At 34.8% G+C, this 16,954-nt stretch overlaps 1 protein-coding gene across 1 annotated transcript in view; it reads left to right on the top strand.

Annotated features, from left to right (window-relative positions):
- Positions 1–880: 880 nt before the first annotated feature.
- The window catches only part of TPK1 (thiamin pyrophosphokinase 1), a 180,596-nt gene continuing 164,522 nt past the window's right edge, over positions 881–16,954 (top strand). The window contains exon 1 of the mRNA XM_008071725.2: positions 881–976. Within this exon, the coding sequence (XP_008069916.2) occupies positions 941–976 (36 nt within the window). The 5' untranslated portion in view covers positions 881–940. The remainder of the gene's footprint in view (positions 977–16,954) is intronic.

Here is a 16,954-nt window from a genome sequence, read left to right on the forward strand (position 1 = left end):
TTTCCCTTACTCAGCTGTTTGTCAGAGTCCAAGAATTGTTTTATTCCTGAATTAAGAAGTCTGAAGTCCCACTGTGCTTGGTTTTACGTACCTTTACCTCTGTATGACATTGGAGGAAAGGGTGTCATTTCAAAAATATGGTTTCTTTAGCCATCTAAGTTCACTAGTGCCAACAAGCTGGCACTTTAGTGGCTTCATATTTATAAAATATGTTTCAGTGTTTTTCAGTAGGTAAGGTGTCTTCTGTAGGGAAGCCAAAGAACTTATAAATTCACTTCATTATGTCCAAAAGATAATCCAAGAGTCATATTTATATAGGCGTAGCTCTTTGTTCTATTTTTCACAAGGGGGAAAAAGGGTTCTATAAAGGAATTTCATAGAACAGATGACTTGATTTTACTTAAAAGGTAATATTTTATCACTAATTCACTGCTGATACTAGTTTTTCCATTCATGTAAATAAATTTACAAGTTTTGCTTAAAAGTGCTTTGAGGTTTCTTAGATATAGTTTCATTTTAATTTCAGGTAATTGCACTGAGAATATAATTTATGATACATGTATGAAAGTCCTTATGTTAATCGTGAATGTCATCATATTGGTGTTTTTTACATACTGTCAATGTAGTATAATCTGTACTTTTCTTGGATAAAATGATTGTCCTATTCAGCCCATTGTTGTAACAACCTAACACCATTCCTGAAATGTCCTGTGATATGAAATTTAAAAAAAGATAATGATAACAATTCTAATGATAGAGAATAATTCAGACATAATAGAATGTGTCTATAGATACCTCATCTTTATTGTCATCACTCGTGTTCTTGTTCATAGGCTGAATTATTACTTAGTTTTGATTTTTCTTTTACTTCAAAACATAGGGGTGTGAGCTTATTTCAACTCCTGATCAAGACCACACTGACTTTACTAAGTGCCTTAAAATGCTCCAAATGAAGATAGAAGAAAAAGACCTAAAGGTACGATATATACCTATTTGGTTGTTAAAAATCTTATTACTAAGGATGTGAAAAAAAGATCTATTTAAGGTTTTACTCAGCTGAAATGAATATTTACTTTTGTGCTTTTTAAAAAAACTTCTGACAGGTTTTTCTCTGTATATCAAATAAATCTGAACTTAGCTGCCAAAAACATTAACATATATGCTCAAATCAAAGTTCGCAAATTTAAACGTCTTACAGTGGCAAGGTCATAAAATAGACAAACTGGACCATGCATAAAATATTCAAAACTTGGAGCTCATTCTTGGCTTGAAGTGACTAGTTTCTAGTTGATTGTTGCAATGAATAGCTTTATATGTTATTGTGATATGTCTGCTTAAATATTGTAGGGACAAAACAAACAAAGGTGGCCTGGATTTGGCCCATGGGCCAACATTGCAAACTCTCATGTAAACAAATAAATAATAGCTTCTCAGTAGCCAGAGAAGAGCCTGCTGCTTTGCATTTTAGGTACTCTTTAAGGTATTCAAAAATGATTTTCATCTAGCATTCAAATGCTTAATCACATGGGTTAGTTAGTACACAAGTTTATATTTTTGATTGCTGTTAAAATGGTATTCGAAGTATTTAAAGTGTATGTTTAATAAAGATTCTCAAAATTAAGCTTGAGCAAAGAATGTCAATTGACTCTCTTCTTGCTCTTTCCCCACCCCACAGCTGGAACAATAAGTTTTAAGCTGAGATGCTTAATTTTAAACCAAGAAAACTAGGAAAACATTTTAATATATTTCAATGGTTTTCATGGCACAAATAATTAAATATATTTCAATCTGCCTTCAATAACCAAAGGAGATAGGGTAGTCTCGAGACAGCTTAATCAGAATTCAAACTCTATCTTGATTTATCTGTGCTTTGCTGTGTAGGCTTTTTCTTCAGACTGGTTTCTCTGATTAACCCCAACTTTTTCCCCTTCTCATGTAGGAAGATTAAGGTGGAAGTTTGGTGGTTGGGGTGCATCATTTCCCAACATCATCGAATTCAACTCTTAAGATCTCTCTACTAAGCTACTCTTGGTTCTGGCAGAGGAAGATGAGAGAATCTTTAAACCCAAGTGGGAAGTGGGATCAATCCTCATGGCTTATATATTCAAACTTACATGGCTAATAAACATTTGGTGTGATGGGATAGTTGTTAGAGAGGTAGCGTTTACAAAATTTACTTCCTAGTCAAAGCTTATCAAGATCTACTGTAGATTATATTTACTAAGTTGAATTAGTAAATAATTTTCTCTCTTTGAAGAAAAACCTTGTTTAACTATCATAATTGGCTAGTAGTTCAGTCTGCAAATGCAACAAAAGTAATTGAATGAAACATTTCTCGTCTGTTGTATCTTTGCAGAACTATATCAAATGTATTGTGCTATTTCCAGCAGTACATTGTTGTAATTAAATATTTGTTTAATGAAAACAGAAAACAGCCAGAGTGTTATCTACTTCATCCAGATATCACTGATTTTGAGTTTCTTAGAGAAAAATTGTAAATCTTGACAGCTGTATTTCAATTTGCTCTGAACCTCCACTATAATTATTAAAAGGTGAGAATGCAAATTATGTAGGTTTCATTTGTTGTGTTTAACTGATGGTATCTAAAATACAATATTCAGTCAGTGAGCCTCAGAGCAAATAATCATATCTCAAACCCAACAAAACCCAATCGTGAGAGAGCCTTAGTCTGGGGAGAGTATGATCTACAATACAAAAATGATGAAGTCTTTGCCAATCCAGTGGGGAATCCTGAGGCTGGAGTAACTGTTAGAGGACCCCTGCATTGGGCAGAAATAGCAACAGCCTTGTACTCCAACTGTGCTTAGTCATAGACTAGAGGCTGCTCAGGAAAAACATGGACTTGACTCAGAGGTGGCCAGGGAAGATCGTGGACTTGGTGGCATCATGTGCTGTATGCTGAAGTGTTTGCAGCTGGGTCATGACAATTGACTGTCCTCCCCAAGGCCCACAACCTAACAGTGAGTTCTTTTTGGAGACAAATGCAGTGGTGCCCTGCCATGGCTGCCACAGATCCAGGCGTGATTTGGGACCTAATGTATTCTTCATCCCCATCCTGCACCAGTCTTTCTCCTTGTCTCTAAAATATGCCATACTCCCCTTTAACCGCCCCTCCCCCCCACTTTAAAGTGTTTTCGCAGATGTTGCCCACTCTGCCTAGAATCGTTTTTTCCTTTTCTTGGCCTGGACCATAAATGGCAAAGTTTGACTGACTTCTCTTAACTATCACTCTAGGTTAGTTTCAGCTACTCTGCATGCATTTCATACTCCCTCTTTTATTTCTCCTTTAGGGCAATCTGTTCTAATTGTTTGCTTAAAGTCATTCTTCCCATCTTGACTGTATAGACCATCAAGCTGTACAGTGAAAACATGATGTATTTGGTTTTCTGTTTCTGTGTTAATTCGCTCAGAATAATGGCCTTCAGTGGCATCCATGTTGCCGCAAAGGACATTAGTTCACTCTTCATAGTTGTGTAGTAGTTATGATATATACGTAGTACATTTTCTTTATCCAATCCACTGTTGATGAGTAAAAATTGGTTATATTAAATCTGAGGCAAGAGAGTATTTGTCAGCTTCCGCCTGACTTTACATTTAACTTGGTCTGACGTTACATTTGACTTAGAAGGGCAGTGTCATATTTGATTTGTTGTCATAGCTAAAGAAAAGCAAGATTAGAAAGGGAAATAATACAGGCTTTCCCTCCACACATCTTCCTACCTTCCACAAGAAATCATGAAGGCTTCAAAAAAATTTCTCCTGAAATACACATAAATTATATAAAAAATATTTTATACTTCTCCACTTAATAAATCTTATCAAATTATTTTTTGTTTTTCTACTTTTAGGTTATAAATATGAATTTGTAATCAAAGTAGCTATATTTTATAGTAAGAACTCTTACTATGAAATAAAATGTTAATTATAACATAAATAAGTGCAAAATAGCATTTAATGTGTAAATGAACTATATATTAGAATTTTGGAGAATTGGGATTAAGTTCTGTTCTGATACTAAAGAATTTTACTACTTAGAACATGAGATTAATTTTTTAGAGTTTCCTTAAATTATTTATCTATGTATTTATTTTAAACCTAATGACCCTTAAATTTTATTCTTCTGCAAAAGGATAATCTGATACATGGGGTTTATAATGCCTTGCTTTCATGTTGCCACATTTTTTATCTATAACTGAGTCATGAACAATACATTATTAGGATACCATCTGATATGTCTGAGTCTTCAAAGGACACATATTTTCTGATGCTATGATACACACTTGAGATCAAAACCCTGGGATTTGGTGGAAAACATTAAAAAGTATTTCTCTAAGCATCTAAAAATATAAGATGCCCATTTCTTTACAATAAAGCAGAAATAAATCTGTATTATAAGGCCCCAAGAATAGCAAGATAAGTCTCTTTAGGATATTTTCTAGTATTATATGACAACAGAATTGGTTACCTCAATTTCTGATATTTTAAACGCAGACTTTATATTAGACAAAATTTCTTGGCGGAAAAGTTGCCCTTAATTTCAATCTGAATGTTTTAGAGATTTAAACTCATACCAGTTTTATTTGCTAAAATCTTAATACATTTGTAATACATTCTACACTTTGTAGTATGCTTTTTTTTTTTTTTTAAGTCAGAGTCTTATTCTGTTGCCCAGGCTAGAGTGTAGTGGCATACTCACGGCCACTCCAGTGTTGACCTACTGGGCCCAGGTGATCCTTCCGCCTCAGCCTTTCAAGTTGCCGGAACTACAGGTGCATACTACCATGCCTGACTAATTTTTTGATATATTGTAGAGATGAAGTCTCACCAAGTTTCCCAGTCTGGCCTCGAACCCCTGAACTCAGTCAGTCCTCTTGCCTTGGTCTCCCAAAGCGCTGGGACTACAGGCTTGAGCCACCGCAATTAAGCAGTTTTTTTAATCAAATAATACGGTGTGTTGAATAACTTCTGTAAATGAGAGCAAATGCCTAAATTTTATTTATACACACACACGTACACAAATATAAAAATGACTATAAATTAAATATAAGAAAGCCTATAGGTTTATAACATATATTATTCTTTATTCTTTTAACAGTCTGAGCAAATGCTGAATTGTAATTCATATATTAGGATAATTTCTATGTTATAGAGTTATGTCTGAATTGGAGTTCTCAGTTGTTGACTTTGTTAAGGATAGTCTTTCCTTTTAATTTCTACATGGCTTTTCTCAGGTAGATACATTATCTTTCTACATCAGAAAATATTCTGTGTTTTAGAATATTTTGTTATATCTGTTAATTTTCTGTATTGGATTCAGGTGTACATTATTTTTTTCTTAGTGGCCTACAGGCTTTGTTTTATGTTCATACTAGGTATGTGTTTTTCCTCACTTGAAAATCAAATATAAGACTAATTCTATCTGATTGGACTAACTACTCATCAGTATAAGAAAATTTGACTAATAGGTTTACAGGAAGAACTATGATAGTATCCCAAGAGGTATCTTTTCAGATACTCTGGTGTCTCTGTACAGCTTGCTCTGATGAACTGGTATCTTTGGCATGGATCTAAAGCAATATGTAATATGTGTGTGTTTGTGTGTGTATGTAAACGTATTCTGGAAAGAAAAAATAATTTTATAGTAGAGAAACCGGGCAGATAGCACCGTAATTATGTGAACACAATTACCATCACTAGTGATAAGTTATATCAATAGCACATACTCCCTCCATATGGATATAAGTTGAGAAGGTCACGTGTCACTGACTGTACCTTAAAACACACAATTCCATCTTAATCATTTTTTAAAAATCAGAGAACCCCAAATACCTGACCAATATTACCAAGGCCATGAAGAACAAGGAAAAACTGAGAAATTGTCATAGATCAGGGGAGATGAAGAAGAAATTATAACTAAATGCAATGTGATTTCTATCTTGTAATAGACAAAAAGGACATTAGTAGAAAACTTCTGAAGTATGAATAAATTCTAGAGTTTAGTTAATAGTAGTGACCACTGTCAATCTTAGTTGTGATCAATGTACCCTGGTCTCCTTCAGCCTGTTCATTTCCCCTGCTGCCCCTCCCCCGCTTCAGCTTTTCATGTGTTGACATTCTGATATACTTACTTTCTATTCTTTATCTTGTTTCCTGTGACTTCTGTTATCATTTCTGTGTCATATTTACTAATTTATACCTCTAATCCCAAACTTTAAAGCCTATTTCTACCTGCTAACTGTAAGACCAGAGGAATTATATTGCCTAAAACAAAACCAGGCTGGGCACTGTGACACATACCTATAAACCCAGCACTTTGAAAGGCCACGGTGGGAGAATTGCTTGAGGCAAAGTTTGAGACTAGCCTGGTCAACATAGTGAGACGCTGTCTCTAAAAAAGTGAAAACATTAGCCAGATGTGGTGGCACATACCTGTAGTCCAAGGAGGATTGCTTGAATTGAGGAATTCAAGGCTATAGTGCACTATGATCTCGCCACTGTATTCTAGACTGGGTGACAGAGCAAGATCCTGTCTCAAAAAAATAAATACAGATTTTTAAAAAAAATCCATCATCTTCCTCACAAATACTTCCTTTCCTCTTTCTGTGTTTCCTTTCTCACACAATAGGCCTGCCGTCCATCCATTTGGCAGAAACCTAAGACTAACTTTATGCTTTACCATGTCCCAACAGTTGGATTACAGTTCCTTGAAATTCTTCCGGTCTTTTCTCTCTCTGGTGCCAACTTTATCTTTGCAGTCTTGCTGCCACTTTGTATATTAGTTTAGACATTTGTAGTTTCTCAGTTGAATTATTTTATTGCCTCTGCTTGCCCCCTTCAGTCCATCCTCTTACTGAAATTCATGTACTTCATCTTAAATGTGCATCTGCTTTAAATCTTTTTTTGTCTCTCATTATTATATATTCAACAAATATTTATTTAATGAAGAAATGCATTTCCAATAACATCAGTGCAAATTCTAGAGGGCATTATGGCAAACCTCAGCAGGTATATAGAACTCTCTGCAAGACTCTTCTTGGTAGAATGCTTGACATCAGGTTAATTCTCCTGTGACATGTGTCTATATGCTTTAGCATCCCCCTCATCTCTACCCATTGTGAGAATTAATATGCTTATTATTCAAAGGAATAACATTCCCAAAACTCTTTTAAAGTATTAGTCTTTAAAGCATTGTAATTAGAGGGAAGATGTTCAAGAGCTTAGAATAGGCCTGGCATTCTTTCTGGCAGCATGGCAGTATAGAGCTATTTAAGTTCTATAAGCCTAAGTTTTCTCATCTGTAAAGAAAGAATACTCATATACCTATTTGGGAGAGTTATGTGGTAAAGCCCTTACTTCAGTGCCTGCCCCATATGAAGTCCTTATTTTAAAAAATGGTACCAATGGCAGTGGTGGTGGTGGTGGTAGTAATATTCGTGTACTGTTTGACCCTTAACTCCTCTTATCTTTTGTAGTAATATATTCCATGGAATGATATGATTTTAGAATTCGAGTATTTTTTTTTAATCTTCTAAACTAGTTAGTTACAGTTTTTTGCTCAGGTTCATGGACTCCCACTATACTATTTTTGGCGGGGGGAGGGGCCATATTCTAATTTTATAAAAACTCTCTTGATATCAGGAACCTGAATTATAAAGACAATTCCTCACATGTTGAAGTGTTTTCCAGGGGAGGTCTTGAACATCCCCTATTTCAGGCATCCAGTGAGAATGGTATCTCTAATAATCCAACAGGGAGGTAAGTTGCACAACCCAGTTATTTTTTAACCTTGCCTTGATGGGGAGAGAAAAGGGGGATGTGCTCCACCTCCTCTAATTCTAGCATACACATCATATGCCTTATGATCATGGAAGGATGTATTACTTTAAGATGAAGCAAAAGTTCACTTTAGCATTCCAAAGGTAGACTTAGTATTCTTATATGTACTATAGAAACTACTAGGGATCTTCTTCCAATCAGTTTAACAAACATTTCCATAGTAACTATTCTTTTTAACTCATTATGCTATGATTTTATGGCTAAGTCCATGACCTCAAACAGCCATCTCAGTCTAATGGAAGAGACAGTTATACAGATAACCATAGAATAATACACACTGCAGTAAATGGTATATTTTGCCTTTTCAGGACAGATTTAGCTTTTTGGATAGATTACTCAGCAATTACTGAGATATACCCTTCTCCATATCCTTTGAGAAAACGGAATAATACAAATTTATTTCCTAAGGAAATTACAGCTTATGTTGGTGACACCTTCTATGACCACCATAGTTAAGGCAGCACCCCTCACTCTCCCATACTTTGGCTCAGGTGTCCTCATAACCCTCCGTGCTTATTGTTCTCCTTAGCCTTTGTCACCATCTGACATACCATGTATTTAGGTTATTTGTTTCTATTACATCTTCACTCAGTAGAATATAAACATCACATAGACAGGGAATTGTGCATGTTTGTTCTCTGCTATGTCCCCAACACCTAAAATATTATTTGGCACATGGTAGGAACTACATAAAAATGTATTATATGAACAAATATGTACAAATATGGAAGAATACTGTTTTAACAAACTCTCATCAAATGTTAGTGAACATTATTATCTATTTTAACTGAACACTTCTTATTCCATTGCCCTAGATCTTGTCCTGAATTTTTTTTTTTTTGGACGCACATGAAGATATCTACTATTATATCGATGATTATATATTTTATGATTACATATATTCACTATTAAACTATCATAGATAAATATTTGATCATATTTACCTTCAGTAGAATATGTATTATATATGATTAAAAGTTGTATAGGTCATATAATATCGTCATCTCATTTCCTTAATTGATATGTTACAACTTCTAAGACCTTCTTCCAAGTTCTATGGTACTTGCAAAAGTCACGAGCTGAAAAGTGAGAATACATAAAGATTGTCTTATAATTCATTGCCATTGTGAACCTGATAATAATAAATCTTGCCAACTTTCTTGAATAATGAAAGCAACACTGTACAGTTCCAATATTAGCTCTATAAGTGAGATATCGTAAGATTTTATGAAAAGTTTCACTACCTTTGTGCCTGTGCCTGTCTGCCTCAAAAAGACGTGGTAAGTTTAATTGATAGTTTTCATGAAGTTCTAGAAAGTAACATTACATACAATATATACAAACATACAATCAGCTATACATAAATATTAATGTGTCTACATATACCACTCCTTGATTTTTAGTGTTTAACTAACATTATTCACTTTGTTAAGTACCAAAGTAACTACTATAGGCTCAGATTTTGGAACAAATTCTGTGCAAGCTAAGTATCAGAAGCAAAGAGAAGAAAAAGATTTCTGGGCATCAGCCTATGCTGGCAGGCTTTTTTCTGGATCGTTTTGGAGAATCCCTCAAAAGAGGAATTCACATCTCTGTTTCTCCTTCTTTTTAGAGACCAGCAATCTTTTTTATAGTGCTGTGCAACAAGAGAATATAGATAAACCCAGTGCTTTGAAGTGACTTGGGAGATGTTGCTTCGGATATAAAAGCTTACTACCTTAGAGGCTATGGCAAACTAATCCATCCCTGCCAGAGGAGAAGCCAGCTTTTTATAGGCCCCAGGACATGGGTTAAGTTTATCTGCTTACCAGGAATCTCAGTTTGATGACTCACTTGCCAGATGAAATTTCTTATTAATGCAGAGAATTACAGATTTGGTTGGCGTGAGGCTCCTCTGAAGAAGACATGCTGACCTTATGTGAAAAGGAGTATTTTATTTTGAATTACAGTACTGTAAAGACTCAAACTGCAGATAGAGAAAGAAACTGTATTTTGAGGACTTGCTTACATATAATAGAACATCCTGAAGCTTAGTAGTTTATAAAATTTATCCTTCTTATACTGTGTATCCCTTAACCAGACATGGTAGAAATAATAATGATAGTAATAATAATAACACCACCACAACAACAATAATGATATCTATAATTATAATTGTCCACAATGATAATAGTATCTATATTTTTTAAAAATAATTTGTTTATAGTTTATTATGGCTGAAATGGCTTATTTAATGCCTATTACAGGACTGTACATATCAGATCAATCTATTTTAGTGGTGTTTAATTAGAATCAAGAAAAGATAAAAAAATATACAGGGAGTGCCATAAAAAGTATACACATTTTAAGAGATGTTATCTATGTATTACTTTTCGAAGTTGAATTAAATTATGATACAATGTGTAGTATGACGTTTGCTCAGTCATACTTCCGCCATTTTCTTTGTCCTGCCTGTCACATGATAACACTAGCATTCATTTGATTAACACCATCTTTTGTGCGAACGTCATACTTAACATGTTTATACATTTTTTTGGCACATGCACATTTTAAAAAAAAATTATGTTAGGCGATGAGCTTAGGTATCTCAGAAGGTTTCAGTTAAAATCTAAGGAGAAGATGGAATCCTCTAGTATTCACTTTCTACCTTCTTCTCTCTTAGCAGCTGGAAGTAGAAAGTGTCTTTCTGTTTCCACGAACCCCTACTTTTCCCATAGCATTTCTGTTTAGCAGTCCATCATCAGTGTGCCGTACCGTAACAGCAAATGGCATTGTAAAATCCAGATGCATAAAGCAAAAATAAGATGATAATAGGTCCTCTCCTGAATCTACTATGTACCTTTTCCTCTGAACATATATGTGAATGTAAATGTATACAATTCCCGATATGAACAGCTTAATCAAGAAATCTTGAAACATACTGGGAAATTAGGCTATCGGAACCAAATTACATAGATCCATTGTAATTCTATTTCTTCATCCATTTTTATTAGAGATTTTCGATGTCTAAATAAAATAGACCCTAAAGATTTGATTTTTTAAAGCATCCGTATAAAGGAAATTATTTCAGAGGTATATTATTATTATTATTATTTGAAGTTGGAGTCTCACTCTGTCACCCAGGCTACAATACAGTGGCATGGTCATAGCTCACCATAGCCTCAACTTCCTGGGCTCAGGCAATCCTTCTGCCTCAGTCTCCAATGTAGCTGGGACTACAGGCCTGAACCACCATGTCTGGTAAATTTTTACATTTTTTTTTTTTTTTGAGTTGGAGTCTCACTCTGCCACCCAGACTGGAGTGCAGTGGCCGCTCCCAGCCACTGCAGCCTCGACATGCTGGGCTCCAGCGATCCTTCCACCTCAGTCTTCCAAGTAACTGGAACTACAGGCGCGCACTACCACACCCGGCTCATTTTGATTTATTGTAGAGATGAGGTCTTGCCAAGTTGCCCAGGTGGGTCTCGAACCCGCGGGCTCAGGCAATCCACTCACCTCAGCCTCCCAAAGTGCTGGGATTACAGGCTGAACCACCGAGCCCGGCTAAATTTTTACATTTTTTTGTAGGGACGTAGTCTTTCTATACTGTCCAAGTTGGTCTCGAACTCCTGGGCTCAAGCAGACCTCCCTCATTAGCCTCTCAAAGTGCTGAGATCCCAGGCGTGAGCCACTGCACCCAATCCGAAAATCATTATTGATCAAATATTTTATCTCAGATTACAGATTTATTATTATGCTTGTGTATATGGAATACATTTAACAAAAGAGCAAAAAGCATTGCTTATAACTTTTTAGGTAAATTTGAGGATGAAGTTCAACTATTTTGTATACATGTAATAGCTGAACCAAACTTGCTAGAAATACACTTTAAGTAATCAATGTCACTGCAGTAACATGTTTAACATTTTCATTTGGAAATATAAAATGGTCTAGTGCATATCTAAAAACCAAGACTGTAATGACAAAGTGCAGAATTTGTAGTCACAAAGCTCTCTAGTCTCCCAAAGGTAGAACAGGGATAATTAACATAAACTATTTATATTACTTCAGATTGCTAAACCTTAGGATTCCACTATAGCAAGTCTGACAGACGCTTATTATAACTAATCAATACAAAATGAAGAGCGTTTTACACCATTAACTTTGGAAAAATAATGCACCAAAAATACTACAGATAGTCAAATCGAATTTGTCCAGACATAGAAACCAAAAATTTCATGTATCACTTTAGACAGGAATAGGTACCTAAGACTTATTTAATGGCTACAGCAAAGCAAGAAATATTGTTAGAGAAAACGAGTCATGATAATGTGAGATAGGATAGTTGCTATTCAAAAATGATCACAAATACTGAAAATAGTAATCTTCTAGGAGCAAAGCATCTCTTTACGAAAGCTAATCTGTTTTCAAAAGGTTTGGAAAATTATTTGTCTTTTCTCAACTTGTTTGGTGGTAAGAGGAACTGAGGAAAGAGGATACTGATTCTAGGCCCTCATGAACCATTTCCACCCAAAGGGAAAGAGTAACTGTTTAGTGTTTTTTCTGATAGTCAACTTTGGTAGAGAATTTTTAGCCAGAGTAAAAAATATCTGGTACTTTTTGAGTAAAATATCAAGAATACATTTTAAAACTTTTTCATTTGTCTATCAAGCAATAATTTGTCTTCTGTGGGTGACGTTTATATAATAAAATTATAAATCTCCTTCAAAATCTACTTCTAAATTGCTAATTATTTCTAAATGGGATATAAATCATACTTTCATTTTACACTAAATACTTACGGTGATGAAGATGCTATTCTAGATATTATGGGTATTCCAAACCATAAATAATGTATCTTTTTATTTCTCATAGCCCCTATAATTCAAAAGGAATACTTTTGAATTTCTCATTCTTAGAAAAATCTTTATATTCTGTCAATGTGAGAGGCTTGGAGACCTTAATTGCCTTCAGTAGGTTTATAATATTCTTGCTGTTTATTTATACAGTCCCTAATTTTATGTAATTTTACTAACTCATAAATATATGTCTTATTCTTCTCCTCAAAGAATTTAATTTTCAGCAGAGATAAGTTTAATAAAATCATGTTTTAAAAAAACCCAAAGCTCTCACAAGTGTTTTGCCCATCCAACTCTCCTCAACATTTACTTCTTGATATAAGGAAATATAACTGCATGCAGATTTGCTCTTTCTATCCCTTGGTGTATTTATTTACCTGAGGAGGAAAACTAACAATTTTCCACCTTTTTATAAATATAACACTATTGTTTTTGGTTATATGGAAACAATGTTCTGTCTATAGACATCCAGTTTATCCAGAAAATATGAGTACTCAAGAAAGTTTTGTAAGGAAAAACAGCATTGTAATTGTAAACAGGCTTGACATGTTTAATTAAAGATTCAAAGATTTTTCCCAAGGTAAATCAAAAAAGCATTTAACTGTTCTGTGGGTAAACTTAGTCAACATCCTGTACACTATCATGACCAAAGTTCCTGAAATTAAATTGCTTTCAGAGATTCTTTAAGGCAGTCTTAGGTAAACAAAAGCACACATTCAGTGTATGCAGTAAGTGTTCCAAAGGTAGAGAAACAGTCACAGCGGTCATCAGAGTTAGGTTATTCTGGGTTAGCCCATGGAGGATCTTTAAACTGTAGATGAGAAATTTGAATTTTGGTCTAGAGATAATTAAGGAATTTTGAACAGAGAATCAGAAGATAATTTAGAAAAATAATGGTTGCTATACAAGCTGCATTCAAGGATGGAAATTCTAACAGCATTATTAAAAGAGCCAGTTACAGTGTTCTTTGAAGAAGAATGGTTTAGTCATTTTCTCCATCAAAAATTTAGGAATGGAAAAAATAATTTAAGAATGGAATAGGGACCTTAGAAATCATCCTTAAAGTGTATAGGTGGTGGTGATTTTTTTTGTGTGTACCTGAATTGAAGCCTCAGAACTGTAACTGTTCAGCTAACAAACATCCATCATGCATGTGTCAACCACTCTGCCAAGTTTTGTAGACTGAGAAACGCAAACCGAATGAAACCCAGTTTCTGTCTCTAAGAATTTACTGTCTTTTAGGGTGAATGACCTTGTAATCTGATTATCCTGATATGCTTGCAATGGTGCTACAGTAGAAGTCTGATAGATGCAAAGTCCATTGTAAGTGAACCCTTTTCAGTCTAGTGTTCAAAGATGCTTTGCCAGTGGAGGCGGTGATACAGTTGAGTCTTGAAGGTATAATAAGGACTATCTATAATAAGGGGAGTGTTTATTCTGAGTATTTAAAGTTAAAGGTAAACTTCTTAAATCTGGGATGTCAAAGAGTAGACAAAACTGAGAGAAAGTAGTAATCACACATACACACTGTAGGCTTACTGAAACATGTTTTGATATTGCTTTTTTTGGGTTAGTTTATTTATTTACATGTTGAGAGAATTGGATGAATCCACAGATACAACGGACTGACTATTTCCAGAACGTAAATGTGGAGTGGGAATTGAAGGTATGATTTAGGGGACAGCCTTGGAAGAGAATGAACTTTATTTAGTGGATCTTGGAAAGCCAGTACTTAATTTTAAGGAGAATATTGACAAGATCAGATCTGATACGTGAAAATCTTACTCTTATAACCAAGTGGATGATTACTTGGTTATAGAGGCAACGGTACAGGTAAGAAGGCCACATAGAAGGCCAGTGGGGTTATCCATGTGCGAATTATGATGCCTGAAGTAGGCTGTAGCAGGGGCAATGGAGTAAGTATTATGTGAGAAAAATCTTGAATTTCTCATCTGTGGATAGAAATCTCATAATTTTGCCATTGCAATAGGGTATTATTTCTTCCTCACCCCAACAGGCTTACATCAAACTGAGCCTTACGTGAAAATGTAGCCTGGCACCCCTATAGTATTGTTTCCACAGTCAGCTAAGATTCAGCAGGGTAGATCCTGTGTTTGTCAGTGTAGCATAACTCGATACCATAAAATCAGAGATCTTTAATTTCTCTGGTTTCTCATGGTACTTCATATCAATCACTATAATTATTTTATAGGATTACTAAAATGTTTTGATATTGCTTTTTTGTTCGTTTATTCATTTTTTTCTCTATCTTGATCTCACTCTTGTATACTCTGCATTCACTTATCTCTCTTCCAATTATAGGATCAAACAAAACAATTTAACCAAAGAATTTTATCATTCTATTCAAAGCTCAGTGTAGTACAGTATAGATCTTTTAGAGTTAAGGGAAGTGTGTTAAGCATAATCTAAATTTTTTATACCTTAGTGTTTAATTTTCAGTGGGCTATGCTGGCATTAGTTATAACTCTCAAACTGTAGGGCAAACACATGTCTTGGTTTATATGGGATCGTCCCAGTTTATGCCTGTATTCTTGGTGTAATTACTTATAATGTTCCCTTTTACTTTCAAAAGTGTCTCAGCTTGTACATTAAATTGTATGATCACCTTGTCTATCATGAAGAGCCACAAAGAAGTTGTCCTTTTATGCATCCCTAGAATTCAATTTATGGAAGTAAACGTAATTAAAATATGCAGGCAGCCACAGTCCCCGCTGTACACTTCATGCATGCGTCTCTAAGTCTTTTTGAGGACAAATGGAGAAAAACTTGTCATTTGTTTACTGAAATATTTTTATTGCTATAATAGGATGAATGAAATTGCTTCTCTTTTGGCATTATATATCGCTCAACCAGTCTTGTCAGGTAAATAATACAAAGCCAAGTTTTTCATTTATTTTCTAAACAAAATAGACAATTATTATTTAATTTGTTATGGTAGAAAACAGAGAACCTTACATGGACTATAAGAAGTAAAAATAACCTTTGAAAAGTATGGTAGCTCAACAAGGGTACCTGCATAATGAACATTTGTATGCCTAGCCCTGAATTGTACCCCACATATTTAAAATAAAAAATTAAAAGAAAAATATGGTAGCAAATTTAGTCCAGCCTCTGCCTTTATAGATGAGTCACCTAAGTCACAAAGAAGTCATGTGGTTTCATGGCTGTTTAAGTAGTATGCAATACTGTAGTCAGATCTCTAATTTATTAATCTAGGGTTTTGAGTTCTTTTTGCTAGATGGGATTGCATCTGAAAAGCCAAAGGCAATTCGTATAGTTACCCATTCCCCCTTATTAACAAAAAATGTCCATGTAAAATATCCTAACTTGAGGGTAGAAAATATATGGAAAGGAGTCATAAATTTAATTTTTACATTTTGCTTATTAAAAATATGACATTATAGGTATGTGCTGAGTACTTGTATGTATTTGTGGGCAAATATATTTTATTTTATTTTTAATTGACTAATAATTGCATATGTTTATGGAGCACAGAATGATGTTTTGATACATGTGTATACCTTGTGGAATATCAAATAAGGCTAATTAGCATACCTGTCACATCAAATGTTACCATTTTTTTGTGGTGAGAACATTTAAAATCTTTGTTAGCTATTTTGAAATAGACAGCACCTTACTAACTATAGTTACCATGCTGTGCAATAGAACACCATAACTTATTCCTCCTATCTAACTGTAACTTTGTACCCATTGACCAATGTCTCACTAATTCTATGAGTTTTACTTTTTTTAGGTTCTACATATGAGGTCCTACTTCCCTTTACATAATGTCCAACAGGTTCATTCATGTTGTAACAAATGACAGAATTTCATGGTTTTTTTTCTTTGTTTTTAAGATTGAATAGTATTCCATTATGCATATATACCACTTTTTTTGTTTTGTTTTGTTTTTGAGTCAGAGTCTCACTCTGTAGCCCAGGCTGGAGTACAGTGGCATGCTCTTGGCCACCACAGCCTTGACTTGCTGGGCTCAGGCGATCCTTCCACCTCAGCCTTCCAAGTAACTGGAACTACAGCACGTGCCACCATGCCCAGCTAATTTTTTTTTTTTAAATTTATTGTAGAGATGAGGTCTCCCCAAATTGCCCAGGCTGGGCTTGAACCCGTGAGCTCAGGCAATCCTCTCACCTTGGCCTCCCAGAGTGCTAGGATTAAAGGCGAGAGCCACTGCGCCTGGCCCTCATATTTAAGCCCATTTATCCATTGGTGGACCCTTA

Source organism: Carlito syrichta, unplaced genomic scaffold (genome assembly GCF_000164805.1).
Source record: "Carlito syrichta isolate Samal-C Ts95f unplaced genomic scaffold, Tarsius_syrichta-2.0.1 Scaffold314683, whole genome shotgun sequence".
Lineage (NCBI taxonomy): Eukaryota > Metazoa > Chordata > Mammalia > Primates > Tarsiidae > Carlito > Carlito syrichta.